Source organism: Bactrocera dorsalis, chromosome 3, assembly GCF_023373825.1.
Source record: "Bactrocera dorsalis isolate Fly_Bdor chromosome 3, ASM2337382v1, whole genome shotgun sequence".
NCBI classification, from domain to species: domain Eukaryota; kingdom Metazoa; phylum Arthropoda; class Insecta; order Diptera; family Tephritidae; genus Bactrocera; species Bactrocera dorsalis.
Genome location: NC_064305.1, coordinates 23057149 through 23077044, shown reverse-complemented (window position 1 = coordinate 23077044; position 19896 = coordinate 23057149). Strand labels below are relative to the sequence as shown.

The 19896-nt window shown below is 36.0% G+C and overlaps 4 protein-coding genes across 4 annotated transcripts; 1 reads left to right on the top strand and 3 right to left on the bottom strand.

The window, feature by feature from the left end:
• Positions 1-222: 222 nt before the first annotated feature.
• LOC125777317 (putative nuclease HARBI1) lies at positions 223-4651 on the bottom strand. Its single transcript, XM_049451788.1, has 3 exons — positions 4487-4651; positions 347-646; positions 223-282 (listed from the first exon to the last, which is right to left on the bottom strand). The coding sequence occupies exons 1-3, from the start codon at positions 4649-4651 to the stop codon at positions 223-225; spliced, it is 525 nt and encodes a 174-aa protein (XP_049307745.1).
• A 5252-nt stretch (positions 4652-9903) lies between these two features.
• LOC125777772 (uncharacterized) lies at positions 9904-12343 on the top strand. Its single transcript, XM_049453325.1, has 2 exons — positions 9904-10737; positions 10797-12343. The coding sequence occupies exons 1-2, from the start codon at positions 10210-10212 to the stop codon at positions 10950-10952; spliced, it is 684 nt and encodes a 227-aa protein (XP_049309282.1). The 5' UTR covers positions 9904-10209; the 3' UTR covers positions 10953-12343.
• Positions 12344-14739: 2396 nt separating this feature from the next.
• LOC125777316 (uncharacterized) lies at positions 14740-16663 on the bottom strand. Its single transcript, XM_049451786.1, has 4 exons — positions 16528-16663; positions 16339-16446; positions 15886-16272; positions 14740-15065 (listed from the first exon to the last, which is right to left on the bottom strand). Exons 1-4 carry the CDS (start codon positions 16534-16536, stop codon positions 14874-14876), a joined length of 696 nt encoding a protein of 231 aa, XP_049307743.1. The 5' UTR covers positions 16537-16663; the 3' UTR covers positions 14740-14873.
• A 576-nt stretch (positions 16664-17239) lies between these two features.
• On the bottom strand, positions 17240-17731 carry LOC125777315 (uncharacterized). The gene is made up of 2 exons (XM_049451785.1): positions 17338-17731; positions 17240-17283 (listed from the first exon to the last, which is right to left on the bottom strand). The coding sequence occupies exons 1-2, from the start codon at positions 17729-17731 to the stop codon at positions 17240-17242; spliced, it is 438 nt and encodes a 145-aa protein (XP_049307742.1).
• Between the last annotated feature and the right edge of the window lie 2165 nt (positions 17732-19896).

Sequence of the window (19896 nt, the reverse complement as noted above, 5' to 3'; positions counted from 1 at the left end):
AATATTTCCCTCTTCACCTTTTCCGATTGCGCCATTAATGAGTGGTTTTAAGTTTTTAGAGCGTATCCAGCGTTCAGAAAAAAAATTATTCTAAAAAATATAACGTTTTGCTTTTTTAGTCAAACATATACATATGTACCAAGTAGCCAAGTATTGCGAAGACCATTTTCGACTTGCTGTTCTAAATATGCTTTCAATGCTGACATGTTGAAAATCATTGAATCATGCGTTGCCCGGATTCTTTGCATTTATATACCGTATGTTCATTGTATGATCACAAACCTGTAATTAATATAAAATCCAAAAATGCTCAACTACAAATTTACGATAAACTTGTCATACTTACAATCATAGCATTAATGCTAAAGAATCCTTTTCTGTTGTAATATAAATGCTGCAACTCCTTTTTGGGAGCCACAATTTTGATGTGTGTACCATCAACACAACCGATTACCCCAGGAAATCTGGTATTACTATAAAAATGTGATTTTGCTTGTTGCATTTCAGCCTCGGTATAATTGAATTGTATCCATCTTTTCCAAATGAAATTCTCCAGGGCATCGAGTACCTCAGATAGTACCACAGACACTGTGGGCTGTGCAAGTCCAAGCATGTTTTCATTCCCTATACTAAGTTGATACGATCCCTGAGCACAAAATCGTAAAGCTGTTGCCAATTTTAGTATATTGGGAATAGATTTCGCTCGTGCTCGTGCATCGCTGCAGCATCTCCTCGGACAGCAAATCAACAAACGGCTCTTTCGACAAACGGAAGTTTTTTATAAATCTACAAATAAAATTTCCTAAATGTTGAACATGTAGAAACCTCTAACAAATAGCATTGTACTTACGTAGCGGAATCCAATTCCAAAGGGTTGGAAGCGTCCCTTAGCTTCTTTCTATTTCTAGCCAATTCCAGTAAGCTTTCATCCTCCTCTGAAGAATCGCCAAACCACAACTCAGTCATAGTCATATTTTATTTTAACTTTTATTTATATTTTCTTTATTTATAAAATATTTGTTAGTTTTACTTTCACACTTCGTAAACAAAACGCTTTTAGTTTTTACACCATACTATCGTGAACGTTCAAAATGATTGCAATTCACAATAACGCCAATCTTCATCGAATGAGCGTCGTAATACCAAATGCAAATTCGTTCGACCAGCATTTTCGATCGTTGTCGAAGATCGAATGCAACTCATAATAGGGGCCTATGTCTATATACTCTACTCGTTGTGAGAGTATATACTCGCTGCTCTCTTCAGCTACCGCACGACACCGTTTGAAAAAAGACCTTTTTCATGAATTTTTTTAGAAAAAATTATTGCTGTAGGTTTATTTTACTTATTATTATATGAAAGTACAACATTTGAAGGATACTTAAAAAAAGTTTTATCGAAAAATAGCGAGGAATAACGGATTTATCGTCGATCTCTGCATGTCGAACTCAAAAAATTTAACTCCTACGCTTTTGTTTTTTTTAAGAACGTATAAATAATTTCTTATTTCTATGCGCAAATTAAGAATAATATTTAGTTATTATACAAAAAAAATATATTTCCCTTGGATTCCTCCCTCATATACTTATATGTATATGTCGGAATACCATTGTCTTCGTTAGACCTGGTTATAGCGTAGCGAGTTTCGGTTTCACACTTACACTTCACAATATTATCTTACTTCACAATATCTTCCCACTACTAATTCTAGAAACCGACTTAACAAGATCAAGTCTTCAACTCGACTGCCTCTTTGTACGTCGTTTTCTTCCTTTTAAACTTACCACCGAACCACGCTCGACGATAGCGACGTCACACTGTCGTCCCGCTAAAACGGTACTCCTTGAAGAGGCGACATGCAGACAACCACACTCGATGGTGGCGACGCCACGCTGTCGCCTCGCTAAAGCGGTACTTCTTGAAGTGACAACCAATCACAGCACAATTAACGGCTGATGGAATAATGAGGAACTTAGACTTCTAATGAAATTCCCTAAACTGTATACACATACACTCACACACGCATATGAATATTCACACACTATTAGGGTGCGCCGACATATATATTATATGTTTACACAATGAACAATAATACATTACTGGCTATGCCTAAGATTAAATTCAAACTGAGGACAAGAGTTGTATGCGCGTCACTCTTTTATAGTAGTGCAGTCAACTCATGTCGGCTTTTGATTATCTAATTCCGGTGGGTTGAAATCTTGGATGATGTCATGCTTGTTTACTTGTTGGTCACGTGGTGACTGTATATTCTTGTATGATGATGTCATTCCATGTGTTTGTGTGTTGATCACGTTGTATATGCGTTATGTGGTATTGTCGTATTGCTAAGTGAATCATATACATATGTATGTATGGCTGGGTGTTAACTTGCACCAAAGCTTTTATACATTAACGCGGACATTTAACACCACACTTTTCCTTCAATTTGCGTGCAAATGAAGTCCATCCCACGATATCCATTATGTTCAGTTTGCTGTCACAAAACGTTTGCACATTAATTGAAAAGTAGTTTTTTGGTTTCGGAATAGTTCTGCTTCCTCCCCACCTAAATAGTCATTCATTTTAAATAATCGTAAATATCGGAGGATTGCCGCCAAACGTGCGCCTATACTCTCTTTGAACCGAAACTACGGACTCCAGTGCGTGATAGCGGCGGACAATCCAAATTCTTGTTTCAGTGTCCCAGTTATCCATTTTTGTTAAATGTAAAAGTCAATCTGCAAAATAAAAAAAAAATTAACCAGATTCATTAGATAGAAAAAAAGTTATTTAATTTTTTTTTGGTAGCGGCTTTCATCAGCCACCCTGTGCGAGAGCGGCGATTTATAAACATATTTATTAAAACCTCGCACTCTATATCACTTTCGTCGTCAGATTCCATTTCTTACAACATATTTATTTTCTGCTACTTGCAAATCAGCTGATAGGAAAACGTTAACATAGTTGCATATGACAGTATTTAATTAATATCATTGTGATAGTCAAAAAAAAGACAAGACCAAATTCGACGGTTCCCCCTATTTCGGGTCTTACGAATCGAACTGCATCATTACTTTTTTGAGTTACAATCATGGTTTCATACAAAAATTTTGAAGGTTTTCATCAAAGTGGCCCATTGTAAGAGAAAGGCACATTTTTCGTCGGTCTCTAACTTTTTTAATGTTGACTTTTTTGGTAAACTTTCTTTGGCAAAGCTTCTCAGATTAAGTCCGTTTTTAAGTTCTTAGATGACTGTAAACCCCAAATTCAATGTTTTTTGTGTCCTTATAGCCAATATGTCGAAAAAACTGAAATTTAATCCATTTTTTTTTTAAATGTTTTTTCCCTTACGTTTCGTATTTTGATACTTATACATTAAGTGACATCTTGTAATAGTAAGAAACTTAAGCAAAGACAACGTTCTGAGCAAACTAACCATTACTGTTGGCGAAATATATCTGTCAGTTGGACTTGGACATCTTGGTATCGGAACATTTTCTGAATGAGATACTGGTAGCTGTGCAGATTGAACACTTTTGTAAACTGTGTTTTTTTGTTGAGCCTTGCAAACTCGCAATGTTTTTCCCTTTCAATGTTTTTAGTGTCAATTTATCACTATGTATACACTGTGCACTGCACTGATCACTAATCACTGCACTGTAATGTTTCACTGCACTGTTGTTGTATAGTTTTCTGTAGCTAAGCAGGCATACGGCCTTGCTAAGCTTTATGTTTTGCGTTTGTTTGCGCTACTACACGACCGTTCGCGTTGCTGTCTGCTGTTAGGATCGTATTCGGTGTGAAGTGCTTGCTTATTTAGTAGCATAGCGCAGCTTTCGTCAGCGTAGTGAGGTAAGTTGTGTGCGTAGCTTTGGTCAATGCTGTGAGGTGAAGTTTACTAAGTGTAGGATAATTCTAGTATGGTGGAAAGCTCTATGTTGAGGTAGGGTGAGGGTAAATGATGTACAGTGTTGAAGTAAATTATTGTAAGGTGGTAAAAACCACGTTACAGTCCCCCCCTCACTTCGGACAACGATACTTCGCTGGCTACAGGTGGAAGGAGTGGTTTCGATCTCCCACGATGGTTTGGCTGGAGGCTGGCTGGCTGTCCTGGTTGGCATGTGCCGTGGACGGGGAGCGGGTGTGGAAATCTTTATTTAGCAGCAATTTCTTAACCTATGGTACAAGGTGTCTTATGTCTTATGATTATGAGTACTTACAACTAGTAATACCAATTTTAATTTCTGGCTTTGTGTGTTTAGTCGTACAAATGCACAAATGAGTACTTAAAACTAGTAAAATTAATGTTAATCGCTGGCCTTATGTGTTTAGTCGTACAAATGTAGCACGCATCTCTCCTTGCCATATCGCACCAATACGCGATCGCCTTCCAACTTCTAGCCCTGCAGAAGAATAGCGTTCTCCTGGAGCGCTTGATGAAGTGCTGTCGCGTTATTGTCAGCCCTTCTAGGAACCCTGGTGTTACCTCTTCGTGCGACGCGATAGGCAGGGCCGGTCGTGCACTGGTCTCGGCCATGGGAGGTTGTGTCGCCGTCGTGGTCGTTTGAGCCTTTGGGTGAATCGGTGTCGACTCGACGTGGGTAGTAATTTTGGCTGTTGTGGTGGCTATATGTCCAAGTTCAAAGGACATATTACCTCTAGAGCTCCAAAGGACGCTTATAATGTCCCTTTGAAGCATTTCAAATGTATCCATTGTTGTGCTGAGTTGGTGTCTGCTTCAATGAATAACTTGAGAATTGAACTCATTGAATAAATTGAGTCGTTTATTATTTTAAAGTTATTCCAATAAGCATGATTTCGCAGCAATCCCAGCTAGTAGTTTTCGTTCTCCTTATCCTTCTCAATTTTTTCCGTAAAAACTTCTGTATGCTCTTCATCCATCAGCCCAAACAAAGAGTAGTATAATGATCCTTTGAAGGGTAACACTGTCCTAGTTTTCCTTTTCTTCCTCCTCCCCGTGAACGCGATGATGTCGTGAAGCTGTTCAATCATTGAGTTGCTGCTGAATCATTGAGTTCACTAAATTCTCTTCAAATATCGTTGAGTATATCAAATGAAATTGAATTTGAAATAAGGTACCTTTCAACCGAGTACTGATAAATCGATGTGAACAATTATATCCCACATTGTCTTGGTCAACCCAACAGATACTCCAGAAATATTTTGAAAGTAACTTATATTTAAACATTTTTTGCATGTTAAAATCATAAGTAAGCTTAACAAAGTAAATATAAGGTTTTTATTTTTCTTGTTTTTTAGTTCGAGTCGACCACATCTCTCTCTATTGGTTAATACGTATTTTTTCTTCGGTAGAAAAGGGGTAAGCCATGTGCATCGCTCTTTACGATGTGCCATTGCTTATCCTTATGTGTAATTTTATAAATATAGTTTAATAAAGTTTGTAACAAATTATCTGCAGACAAACTGAGGCTTTTCAATGCTTGTGTACTTCCAGAAATTTTTTCTTCAAAATTTCGTACATTAAAAGCAGTCTCAGTCAGTCTGGTGCATCTAAAATTTGTTTGAAATAACTATTTGCTAGTAAGCTTTTATTAGTAAATTTTACATTAAGAAGGTTCCAGGCAATTGAAAAATTTGTCGAGGTTGAAGGCAGATTTGCAATAAAACTTGCAGCCGATCCTCTCAATTTAGTTATTAAAATACACAAGCACAGTTTTTTTTTCTTTTTTTTTATTATTATTTTACATTGTACCTAGTATATAAAAATAAAATACTAACAACAATTCTTGTCTAAATAATTAGAAGAGATACTTAAAAGCTAAATGTTAAGAAATACATTTGCTGCTACTGTTGTCTTACTAGGTCGGAAGGCTTCTTGAGTTTCAGCCGGATTTCTCGCCCAGCACTTTCGATGAGTCTGAAGGCTTCCTTATTAACCCATTTAGACCTGAAACTATTTTTTTTATTGAAGCGTTTTCTTCTATTTTTTATTAGTCCTAAGGTATCACAGAACATAAAAAAATTACATTTCTAGAGGTTGGGTAGAAAATATACCAAAGTTAGCAAAGAAGTTATTTATTATTTATTATTATGACATCGTCATGGTCTGGAACTCCAGTTATGAAGCTGAATATACTGCCTAGGAAATTTAATGCTCGTTTGTGTCTCCTTGTTAACAACTGATCCTTTAGTGCTTCTATCCTTTGTATGAGCATCGTATCTGCTATTTGCTCATTGTTGTGGTATCCGTTTATGGATGTTGTTATGGTTTCATAATAGTCTAAGATTGTTGTTAAATTCACTATGTGGAATAAATAATCTTCTTCGTTGTATATGTAAGATGGGTCTGTTTGTGTTAGAATATATTTTTTGTCTTCGACGTTCGTTATTTCGTATGTTTTTAGTTGTTTATGTAGTAGTAGTATTGTTATCAGCAATATCCATATTTGTTCTGTTGACATTGTGTATGTTATCCTTGTGTAAATTAATTACGTTTATTTGTTACACAAATTAAATTTATTTATTTCAACAGTAAGACCAATTAATTGAATATGTGTCGTTAAATGTTAAATTAAAGGTATGTTCTATGACGATTTAACTCGTCACCTTCGCCGTTCAGTTCTAGAATGATTTTACTTTTGCCTTTTTGTCTTTTTGCCGCTGTCCAATTCTTCTTCTTTGATCATGTCCCGTTACGCAGCTTTGAGTTGGCGTCTTTCTGCTGCTAAGTGGTATGCAGTTTTACGCTCAGCGAGAGCTGTTGCAAAGCGCATTGAGTTACGCAAACCAGCATACAAGTAGCGACGCTGCTATTCTTGGCGTAACCCAGCATACAAAATTGGCCAGCCACAGTGGTACATTAACTTGTATGATCCTCCACTTGGTTGCTAAGTCTGGGTCCTCACGGTTTTTTTTTACTATATGTTTTGTATAACGATGACTGGATTTATCTCTTCTGTCTGTTTTTTCGTAGATTATTTGTCCTTCTTGGAATTCTCTGTGTTTTCTTTTCTTGTTGTGGTATTCAAGCATATAATTTTGTTTCCTTTTTATTTTTTCTGCTGTCAGGATGTTGGTTCCTGTTAAAGAATACATCTACTGGTCTTGCTTCGGTTACTGAATGTAGTGTCCTGTTGTATCTTTTACTGACTGAAATATTGCTTCATCTGCTGTACTTTCCTTGTCTGCTGCTAATGTCTTAGCTATTTCTAGTATCGTCGAATGTAACCGCTCGACTTGTGCGTTCGATGTTGAATGATGCACTGCTGTGAGTGTATGTTTAATTTTTAGCTTTTTCAATAGTGCTGTTGTGCTCACGCCGCTGAATATATTTTCGTTATCTGTCATCAATTCGGTACAGTTGGGGAATATTCGTGTGATGACTTCTTCTATTATTTCGTGGAATTGTCGCTTCGTGTCGAGTTTACGTAAGTATGTGTATTTAGAGTAGCGAAAAATGCTAGATAAGTATCTCGTGCCGCGTATTTGGAATATTCCATTTGTATTGATGTGCCAACTAAATTGGGTGTTGGCGTTGTTCGGATTACGTGTTTAATTGGTTTTCTTTCATATTTCTTCTTTGTACAGTTTGTACAGTGTCTGTTTCGTCTCTATACCTTTTGAATCGGTTGCCAAATGTTTGGACTGCTTATCTGAAGGGATTGAAGGTTGGTTGCTGTCTTGGTTGGACTGGTGGGTTGTTTGGTGGTTGTTTGCTGGTTGTATGTTTCTTTGATGCGTAGGTCGTCGGAATCGTGTTGAGGAGTCTATTTCCATAGGTTCTACTCTGGGTTGTAGGATCTTTTGAGGAAATGTGTTCCAGTTGTTTAGTGTATAATTGTGTTGCGGATGTGGTCGCATCCTGGATATGTATTCTAGGTGTTGATAGCCGACATCATGTGGGATAGTTCTAGCTATATCGTGAGCTTCTGTGAGTGATGCACAGTATCTGGAGTATAATGTGTTTTTGATTGAGGAACATCTGATGCCAGAGATGTATGTTCTCGTGGCTTTTAATTGTGCTTCTTTATTCTGTGATGCAAGGTCTGCTTCGTTTTTATACGTCATTTCTAACTTGGACAGGATCAGGTTTAACGCTTGATTCACTTGATCGTAGTATTCATGTAGTGATGAACTTGTTGCAACCTTCTCATTTCATCTTCCAGGACATACAGTGGTCGTTGGTCGGCATAGATTAAGTCAAGCCGATCGATGATTGCATTAAAATTAGTTCTGGTGTTATTGTTAACCAGGACCTGCGATGCACCGCCGGTTATTTTCCCTAATATTATGAGCACTGCTTGAGCAAATAAGTTTGTTCCTCTGAATTGCATAATGTTATTCATGTGAGTGGTCACTATTTTTCTCCATGGTCGATATTATTTAGGATCGCCCCTGAATGTTCTTATTAGTTTGAACATGTTTAGATCTAACTCCTGTGGATTATTGTATACACATATGTCGTCCTCTTCCTCCGCTTGAGGAGTTAATGTTGGATTAGCTAGTTCCATTGAAGCTATTTTTCGCTGTAGTTCGGTGACTATAGTCTGGAGTGCTTGAATTTCGTGCGTTCATTTTTTAGGTTTTAACTTGTTATTAAATTTTCACTTATTTATTTTACTTGCGTCGATTTGAAGGATAAAGGTTATCCTTTTACTTTTGATCAGGATCCACACGCGTAAGGATTTTATTCACTGAATCCTTTTTTGATGTGTGCCCAATTAATAACACTTGGCTTATTTTAGTCAAAAAAATTGGCTGCCGACCGAGTTGGACCTCTTAAGGCATTTAAATTATCCGCTAACTCCGACCAAAGTATTTGCAGCCCTTAAGGCTTGGTCGGAGTTAGCTTCCGACGTTGCAACTCAGGATGCTGCTTGCAAAACATTATACTCGTATAATGTTGCAGCTGCTCCTACGTTGTCCTTTCCGTTTTTATATGCCTAGGAATATATGAAATTATTATATAAATTAAAGGACAATGTGCTTTCCTTTGTTAATTTATTTAAACGAATGCAATTTTTCACACTTTATGGCGATGTTACTCGCTTGGTTGCTAATTACTTAATAATCTATTGTCCATCGATGTCGCTTTACTAAACCTCTGTCAGCGTTAGTTAGTGCGTTGAGCAGAGCAGCAGCTTCCCTTGCGGTCCTCTACTAATTGTTGCTAAGCATATGCTAAGGTAGGCGAGGTTTGTGGTTGCTTTCGCGTGCCTGGTGCTTTGGCGCTACTGTTGTTGCTCTGCATGCAGCCGTCCAAGTCAAGCGCTATCAAAACGCGTGTCCCATCTAATACGTATGTTGTTACCAAGCGTATGCTAAAGTAAGTGAGATTTGTTGCTACTTTGGCGTACGGTAGTTTTGGCGGTGCAATAACTTGTTGTTAAGTGAGTGTTATGCGTTGTTGCCATGCATTCAGACACCCAAGCCAAGCGCTATCACTAAGCGTGGTTTGCCGAGGTACATATGTACATATATTTAATATGTTGTTGTCACTAAGCGCCTGTTATTGCTAGGCGCGCTCTTAACATATTATAATAATATGAGCAGGGATGGGCACCATAACAATCAAACAAGCATCACAAAATGAGATTGTGTTAGTGCGCTTACAGTGGGACCAAGCGCACCAGCAACCAAAAAATAATCAGTCTGCTTGCAGATGTCGAACGAGCAGGTCTATGTCGCACGAAGCCGCAATGCTACGAATACGTATGTATATACTTATGCACATATTTAACCTTTATGTCAACAGCAGAACTTTTTTACGCACGTCAACAGCAACACACCCGGGTATGTACATACGTTTTGTATGGCAAATGGCATGCCGTTATAACTCGGCAGGTACACATTCAACTAATCGCTTGCGATTCAGATTTTTTTTACTAATAATTCAATAATAATATTTCTAATAATTCAATAAATAATGATTCAGTAGTTGGTGACGAGGCTTTAGATGAATGTGTATGTGATATTGGTGATGACTCAGACTTAGAAGAGCCCACGTTACCAGAATATGACCCAGAGGACGACAGTGATTCTGATGAAGAATTTGAAGATGCACCAATTGAAGCTGGGGAATATTTTACTGCCAGAGATGGTAATGTTTGGTCTTCGATACAACCACAACCTGTACGATTCCGTACGCGCAACATTCTAAGAAGTGCACAATCTGGACCAGTACGGGCAACGCAAGGTTTGACCATTTCAGAAACGTTCAAATTGATAATGTCAGACGAAATATGTGACATAATTTTTCGTGAATCAAATCGAAAGGCAAGGCAATTCTTTGATGATGACAATGCAAAACATCCAACAAGAGAACCGAGATCATGGATTCCCATAACAGAAAGTGAATTTGATGCATATTTGGGCGTACTTTTGCTAAGTGGCGTTACACATTCTGGTTACGTGCATACGAAAGATTTGTGGACTACTAAATCACATCCATTATATCGTGCTGCAATGAGTGTACGACGATTTTGGGAAATTAGCCGCTTCATTCGTTTTGATAATGGAAACACACACCAGCAACGCAAACAAACTGACAAAGCAGCAGCAATATCGGACGTTTTTTTGATGCTAAACAGCTGTCTTCGTAGATATTACGTGGCAGAAGCCAACGTCACTGTAATTGAACAATTGTATGCTTATCGTGGTGGAACTGGCTTCACGCAATACATACCATCAAAACCTGCCAAATATGGGATAAAAGTGTGGTGGGTGTTCGACTCCATTTCGTCCTATCCATTGCAGGTACTATCAATATTGTTGAAAGTATAAATAACTAAATTGAATTTAATTTTTCAATGCAGGGACAAATCTATACAGGAATAGCACCGTCTGGTGAACGTGAAAGAAACGTTGATGAAAGAATAGTCAAAGATTTATGTATCAGCCTTTTTGGTGGAAGTGGAAGAAATATTGTATGTGACAATTTTTTCACTAGCTACACTTGGCAAAATCTTTGATGATAGACAATAATTTATCCATCGCCATCAAAGCCATGATAGGTAGGCCCATCCGAGTTGTGGATGATGGAGCACATGAACCGGAGGAGCGTGATAGTACGGGACGCCCAAAAGTAAAAGGGGAATTGCTACATCTGCTCCAAACGACGCCCTACTCGTAAAGCATGCACATTATGCAACAAACCAGTGTGCGCAGAGCATTCCAAAGACTTGCCGCAATGCGATAGATGTAATTGAATTTCAATAATTTTAAATTTTTTCGTAGTTTTTTTAATATTTTTTTATAAGTATTTTATAATTTATAATAATTTTTATGCCACAAATATTTTTTTCACTCAAAATAAACTATATTTTTCAAATATTATCATATTTGCATGCGTTTTACTATACATATGGTATGGTATACCCAGGTATGTATGCTGTTGACGTAAGGGTGCAACTTTGTAAATGGGCTTTATCTACCAAACGGATGATCCAATCCTAACCAAAATTGAGACTATTGCGTAAAACAGTTTTCACTAGGATATCACGAAATTTCAAGTCAATCCGATTATCCAGTTCAGAGCTACAGCGTTTTGAAAACGCAAAACATACCCAGGTATGTTGCCGTTGACATAAGGGTTAAGAATATGTGCATAAACCATTGAATATAAAATATAATTATTTTTCATTTCAAGCAAGAATAAAACTTAAGTTATTAGTTAATTATAAATTAGTAATCTAATTCATTTAAAAACTTAAAAATAAATTAAATTTGTATATGAAAAGAAAATATAAATCTATATTTGAATTCATCGAAATTTAAATATATAACGAAACTTCAATAAAGTTAAAGCTATTAGAAAATGAAAGCTATTATAATATGAAATATTATGAATACACATTTCAAGAGGTCAGTTAATTTCAAACAATTATCCGAGTGTCAAAAAAAAAAGAGTTCATTCTGTGATAAATTTAAGAAGGTCGTCATAATTTATATCAAAATTTGCTACCTTTATTCTAAGCAGGTCTTCTAAATGTTTGTCTGAAAGCCTTGTTCTATAGGAATTCTTTATGTATACCATAGCAGAAAACGCAGATTCGCAAATATATGTGGTTCCAAACATTGAGTACAACTTATAAATTTCGTTTTTTAAAATAGGATATTTATTTTCATCAATATTTTTCCAAAATTGAATACCACGGTCTAAAGGAAGGTTGATATCATTCTAAAGTTTACTGAGCTCTTTGTGTAAATGTTCCTCTTGCTCTTGGATGTCACAGAGCAAAGGATTCTCATATAACCTTATTACACGTTTAACTTTGATGAAGTCTTTGAATCTGCCATCTAGGTTAGTTTTAAGATCCTCAAAGGACTTAAAATATTGTCGTAACTCTTGTTGCATATTAAAACGGTCACATATTTCCTTAGTATATTTAAAATTATCCAATACTCCAGCTCGAAATTGTTCTTCGAGAATTTCCAAACGTCTTCTAAAAGTATCCATAGCAATTGTAAAATCAAAAATAAATTTGTATTTACTTGCATATTCAAATTTAATTGCGAAAAAAATTGGTGATATCACACAAAAGGGCAAAACTTAACAAAAAACTTGGATTATTTAAATTATTAATTAATTCTTTTGTATCCACGGAAGTATCTTCCGCAAAAAACAAAAGAACGTCTGTCTTCAGGTTAAATAGGCGCTCTAGACATTTAGCCCTACTAAGCCACCTCACTTCGGTGTGAAGCAGAACATCGTGGAATTCTGCTTCGGTTTCTTCCAGAAACTGGCGAAACTTTCGGTGGGTGAGAGCATTATGTCCACCGCGAATTTTTTTAATGATTTTTACTGTAGTTTCCATTACATTCCCCACCTTAAAACTTTTTGCAAATAGTTGCTGTTGGTGCAAAATGCAATGGAAAGTAAAAATATTAATATTATTACGAATAAGCTGTCCAATCAAACCATCTTTTTTGCCTATCATAGTAGGTGCTCCATCTGTGCAAATGGATGATAATTTTTCTTTTTCAGAAAATGAGAACAAATTATTTTGTAGAACCTTATATATATTTTTCCCGGTTGCATTTTTGTGCAATCCTCGCAAACAAAGCATGTCTTCTGAGACATTAAAGTTTTCATCAACGGTCCTTATGCAAATTAAAAGTTGACTAATATCTTGGATATCAGTGCTTTCATCTAAGGCAATCGAGTAATATTTGGAGGACAAAATTTTTTTCTTTAAATTTAAATACATATAATTTGAAATATCTCCAATGCGTCGGGTAACTGTTCGACGGGACAAAGGAATATCATTGATATTTCTTGCTAATTCGATTCCAGTTTCCCCAAAACAATGAAGCACCGCTATTGCCATTTCTTTAAAAAAAGTCCCATCCTCTAAGGGTCTTCCTTTCTTTGCTAATGCGTAGCTTACAATACACGATGCTTTTAAAAATGCCGAATTTAAATCATAACTTGGTTCATTAACGTTTGCGTTAATTAAAAATACGTGTTTTAATTCAAAGAATTTTATTAATTTTTCTTCGTTATTTAAATTATTTATTTCTTTGTGAAAGATTATAAAATGTCTTTTTAAATTTTGCTTAAATACAAAATTTAAAACTTTTTGACATAACAAGCACTGCGACTTCCCAGAATTATTCAAAAGAAAAAAATTCAAATTCCCACTCTGTCTGAAACGTTGTTTGGTCTTCCATGTTTATACTCGCATATGTGTTCATTTATATACGGCATACAACTCGTGCGCATCAACCTGCTCAGTTCAACTTCTGATTGCAGACTGATTTTAACATCGCTTTGTTCCATCGTAAGTGCTCGTTTTACGCTCTTCGCTTGTGCGTGTTAGTGACAATCGGTGTGTGTACGTATACGATAGCTTACGCTCTTTTAGCACCTGCTAAGACTTTGCCCATGCCTGATTAAGGACTATGGAAACATATTTTACATAATTATGTGAAACATACTCAAGCATTTATGAACTGTTTTCTGGTAGAAGAGAAGACAATAAAAGAAGATTACATATTGGAGGAACTGCTGATTGTTTTGGCTCTGGGCCAAGAATGAAGATACAGTGTGCCGTTTATTCAAAATAGTGTGCCTAAGTGTAAGGATTTCTTAAACGACGTGTTATGGGAACTTGATGAGACTAGATTCAAGAAGATTACACGCGTAAACTGGAAAACCTTCGACTTTATTTTAAATTTAATAAAGGATAAATAACATTTAGTGTTAGGCTATCCAGGTAGCGTACATGATGCACGTATTTTTAGTAACTGCGAATTGTCGAATGACGCCGATGTGTTTTTTGGAGGAGCTGAATGGATCGCAGGTGACAGTGCCTATAAATTGTCACGAACTGTTATAACACCATTTAGAGAAAACTCTAGAGAACTAACACAGGGTCAGCGAACTTTCTTTAACAAAATATTCAGTCGTTATAGGATTAGAATTGAACATTGTTATGGCATGTTGAAGGAAAGGTTTGGCAGCTTGAAAACGTTGAGACTGCAAGGATGAAAAAGGCATGAATAGAGTAAATAAATGGATTATCTGCTGCGCGTTGTTGCACAATGTTATACTTCGACTTGACGATCGTTTCGATTACGAGCTTGAGGAATCTGAGCACGATGTTTTAGAGTCATTACCTACTGCTCGAACTAATGAAGGGGAAGCGGTACGCCGAACCATCTATGAATTGTTAAGTTATGCAAACAATGAATAAAAGAATTTGTACTAACAATTAAAAGCTTATTTATTGGAATAAATTCAAGTTCTATATGCACATTAGAGCATTTAAAAAAATTAAAAAAGAAATATTTTGGCATTTAAACCAAACTTTTGAGCGTGGTTCCGAAGAAAAACGAAAAATTTAGAATACGCTTTCTTTTGCGGATCATAACCTTACGAATATGCCTCCTTATGTTCCGGCAAGGAGCTCTTCATCAAGCATTTTCTTGTTTGACGTATCAACACTTGACAATCTTTCGTGCTCCAATCTTATTTTCTCCATTTCGATCCTTTCCTCCTTCTCCAGTTGTAGCTTCTGTAACATGAATTTGGTTTGCTCTATTTCCTTTTCGAATTCTAGTTTTTGTGATTCTAATTCCAGCTTTTTGATGGAATTTCAAATAATAATGCAAATAGGTTTGTATTTAATATTGAGGGTTCCGGATTGGGTGTTGCACCCCACGTTTATTAACATGAGGACTGATAACTTTTAGTAAATCAGCCCTCACTTTGTACACGGATTTTGGATGGTTACAATTAAATATTTTTTGTATAAAAATTGTCTTACGAAATATATTATGAGATGATTCACTGAAATGATGCACGTGGAATGATGTGGCCCGATTGTCTGTGATATGATTCCAAAAAATGTGTAGATGAATGCACTTATACACTTGATGATTGAAAAACGAAGAAGGGAAGAACCAAGCCACATTTTCCATTTATAGCGTGGCTAGAGTGTTGTAACACTAATGTTTCAGTACTCAATTGTTCTGAGTAATATTAAACGTAATAAATCGAATTTTCTTTTGTTGTTAAAACTTTTATTAATTATGTTCTTAAAACTGATTTACAATTTTTGTACTCAAATTATGTTCTTAAAACTGATTTACAATTTTAGTACTCAACTGTACTGAATAAAAATGAAATAGAATAAATCGAACTTTCCTTCTTGTTATAACTTTTTACTAGATGTCTTCTAGAGGCTGGTTTACGAAAAAGTGACCAGAGTGTCGGCAATGCATTGGCAATTGTATAATAGTGTGACCAGAGTGAGGGCAATGCATTGGCAATCCGTAACAGTTTGAGGTTTGAGGCCTTTTCAAATTTCTTTTTGGTGTAGTGGTATTTTGCGTACAAGCACTTGTTGCGATGGACAGGGCGGACGGTCTTGCTACACTCTCTGATGTAGAAGGAAGCACCATAGTCGGACTGGCCAATGGACTTTCAGGTAAACTTGTTGAAAATGTTTCGCCATCATTTTCCATCAACGCATCTACTTCAAAAGTATCCAACAATGACACTGGCATGGTAGATTGATAAATAGCTGGTGGCTGCACATTTACACGATGACCAAATATTGCGTACAAGTCATCATAGAATGGACACATTTTTTTAATGTAATCTTCAACGCTTTTTACATCTCCACTTTCTAGCAATCCTGCACCTGTTTGACACTTCCATTTCAGTGCGGACGAAAAACTTGTTTTTAGGTGCCTCATTTTTGTGCGCATAACATCCCATTTGATGCTGTTCAAAGTAGATGCATTTTTTGTAATATGCTCATAGAATTTTTGAGCAGTTGGTTTCTACAATACATATGTAAGTTCACTAAATGTTAAATACCCTCTTATTGGAAATAGCAAACATATTACCTCGAACTGTTCCGGATTAGCTTTTACATTTTCCACGATAATGTTGAGTAAATCTTTAGTTTGTCGTTCTGTCCAACGAAAAGTTCCATTTATCCGCGAACGTTTTTTCTATAAATACATGTACACATGTGTCACAGACAATTGAAAGTTAGAGAAAAATAATAGTACATAAAAGTTAAATATACTTACTTCTTCCATTTTATAAGAACTTTGTTTGAACTGTTTTAATGATCAGCTGATATTGATATGCCACAAATTGCCATGGATGCCAATTAGAATTGGCTCGCATAGTTGCCATTGTGTTGCAAACGAAATTGCATACAAAATTGAACAGATGAGTTGCGACTTTGCCATTTCGCGACGTTTGCAACAAATGCAATATATTTGCTACAATAAATGAGTACCATTATTATACTCGTATAATGTTGCAGCTGCTCCTGTGTTGTCCTTTCCGCTTTTGTATGCCTAGGAATATATGAAATTATTATATATATATATATATTTAAAATTTGCAAAATTACTTACATATGCTGATTATCCATTTGTGTGTCCATTTGTGTTTGCTTATTTTTACTAAAACAGCTGTTGTCAAAGCAGCTGTTGGCAAAAAGCTTTTTACCTCACGTGGTGACTTTTTTAAGCTTTTTTCTTATGAGGTTTGAGCAAGTATAGCTTCACAAAATATGCCTCACAAGAAATCTCTCAAATGTTTCCTCTCAACTCAGTTGAGAGGTTTTTTCAGAATAGGGCTGTAAAGTTATTTTTGTAGTATTGTTTAGACCGTGCACTTGACACCAGCACAAGATGTAAACGATTTCTTATCAAGGGTATTTAAAAATAATAATACTTCTGGTGTATCGTATATGAGACGGTAGGTCTAAATGGTTATTGTAAAAACTGTTTACACTGGCGATAAAGTGGCACTGGCAAAACTGTTGGCACTAGCTACGTGCCAAAAGACACTCAATTTAGGAAATATGAAACAACGAAATTACTTACTTGCATCACCATCAAAGGTATTTTCCAATCCAGTGGCCGACTCCTCCAAAATAGCAGCAACTTTTTGCGTTACCATGCTGCTACTTTCTACAGCAGCCGAACCGCCACCTGTCCGATAATGCTCTGATTTCTCGGTTGCCATTTCTGCCTTGGACTTTCGTTTCAGTCTTTCGAACTTATCCCGTAGAGTCCTCCACTCTCGATTAGTCCCAATCCTAGCTGTGAAACACTCCGCCAACTTTTTCAAGGCCTCCTCCTTCTGTTTCCATGTGACAGCATCGGATCTTTTATTCTCCAGAATATGTCGTTGTTCATCCACCAACTCCACTAATGCATCCTCTTCTTGGGGAGTGAAGTTCTTTCCTCTTTTTCTTTTTAACAGTGGGCTTTCCATCATAACTTTTTAATTAACAGCTGATTTTGTTTACGTTTTGCTTGCATGACATTGCCAACATGCCAATTTTATAGGCAATTGTTGGATTTTAATTTTGGCCTTGCCATAATTTCGAAATAACACATATATTTTTACAGGCAAGATGAGAAAACGAAATAACTTAAATCGCGCTTTTAAGTGAGGAACAATTTATCCTCCCAGTTAGTAAAGAGAACTTTATTGCTTACATAAGAAAACGGCCCTAAGTCAATTAAGTTGACGGTTGGCCTATTCATATACCGTGTACGAAATACTCCTCACTATTCCTCAATTAATCATTGAAAAAGTTATTACTATTTCCACGAAATAAATACCGGGTGCACCGTAAACTATTAGAGTTTAAATTTCACTTTCTTAATATATTTTATTTTTTAACAAGAGGTACCTTCAATGTTTAGATCTTTGATTCTAAAATTGAAATTCGAGTTTCTCAACTTACATTAAATTCATGATTGCCGGCTGCTTCGATCTTCTTCCTGTCCTGATCCGCCAATGGAATAGCTGCTGCTCGTTTACGATAGCTGGTTGATTGCAGTTGCTGGCTGGTCCTTGATTCGATCGACTTTCAGCGGCAAAATCCTGATTGTTTGTGGCAGCTGGTTGATTGTAGTTGCTCGTTTTTAACCGACACCGACAAACTACTTTGCTTAAATACAGCCCCACGTTGGGCGCCAATTAATTAAAAATGCCAATTTTGTTTTTATTGACTTTATTACGAGTAGTCGAGTGGAGCGCGTCCAGCTCGAAGAGCACCAAACATTATACCGAAAATTATTCTAATTATAAACTACCCTCAAGCTACCTGTTGCTGTTGCTGCCGCCGCTGCTGCGTAGCAGTTGTGGTGTTGCGAGCTGGTATTTGCAGGCGTGAGAACGAATACATATGTGCTGATGGTATTGGCAGACGTGAGAACGTATAATTGCTGACTCAGTCCACGCGTGTTTGTTCTGAATACTACTGCTCTCATATTATCATAAAGTTCTTCTACGCTCAATTTTTCTCCAAAATTATTTATAAGGACATTCTTAATGTCCGCCCACGACTGTACATGAAAATTTATTTCTATTATTTCCCTAGCTCTACCTTGTAACCTACTTTTTATTATATCAGAGAAAAGAAGTTGAGACATTTGGTCATATTGCGTTAGTAAGGGGTGTATTCTATCTATAAGAGTAGTAAAGTTGTAAAGGTCATGTCGTTGTCCGTTAAATTCAGGTAATGTTTTGAGGTATTTGATAGGGTCAAGGGTAATAGAAGGTGCTTGAGTCATGATTAAAAATAAAATGAATTTATATATGTAACATTTAGAATTTCACTTTGCAATTTCGCTTAGTAATCTTAATGGTTCTCTCTTTTTTTTTTTTTTGTTATTCAAATGATTTTTTTTTGTGTAACAATAACTTTGTAAAACTTATACTTATAATATATATGCAAATAACTTACTTTATACAGGATTCTTCGTAAGTGTTGTCTTCTTCTTGTAGGAACTCACTTTATAAAGGATTCTTCGTAAATGTTGTCTTCTTCTTGTAGGAACTCACTTTATACAGGATTCTTCGTAAATGTTGAAATGTTGTCTTCTTCTTCTCTTTGATGTTGGTTTTTTTGTTTTTTAATTGTTGATTTGTTTACTACCTTAATTCTTTAAGGATCTTCTCTCTTCTTTGATGTTGGTTTTTCTTGTTTTTTAATGTTGATTTGTTCACTACCTTAATTCTTTAAGGATTTTAGTAAAAATTTATTTGGTACGCGTTAATTATTAAAATAAAAAAAAGTCCTTGATTCTTCAAAGAAACTTTTCCGCGTATCCCATCCTCGTCGCCAATTAAAACATTTATTTAAATATTTATATTTATTACTAAGAGTATGTAACTCTTACTTTATTGGGCCAAAGAATATGACTCGCTTTGTTGAATCAATGAATATGACTCTTGCTTTGTTGAGTCAAAGAATATGACTAAATTAGTTTACAAAAATTCTTAATCTTAAATACAAAATTGCTAGTAAAGACAGAAAGCAAAATACAATTAAAATTCCAAAGAATTCTTATCAGCAAAATCAATAAGTGCAACGCCTCTTAAGAATGTCGATCGTAAAGACATACCTGAAGCAAAGCGGAAATGCA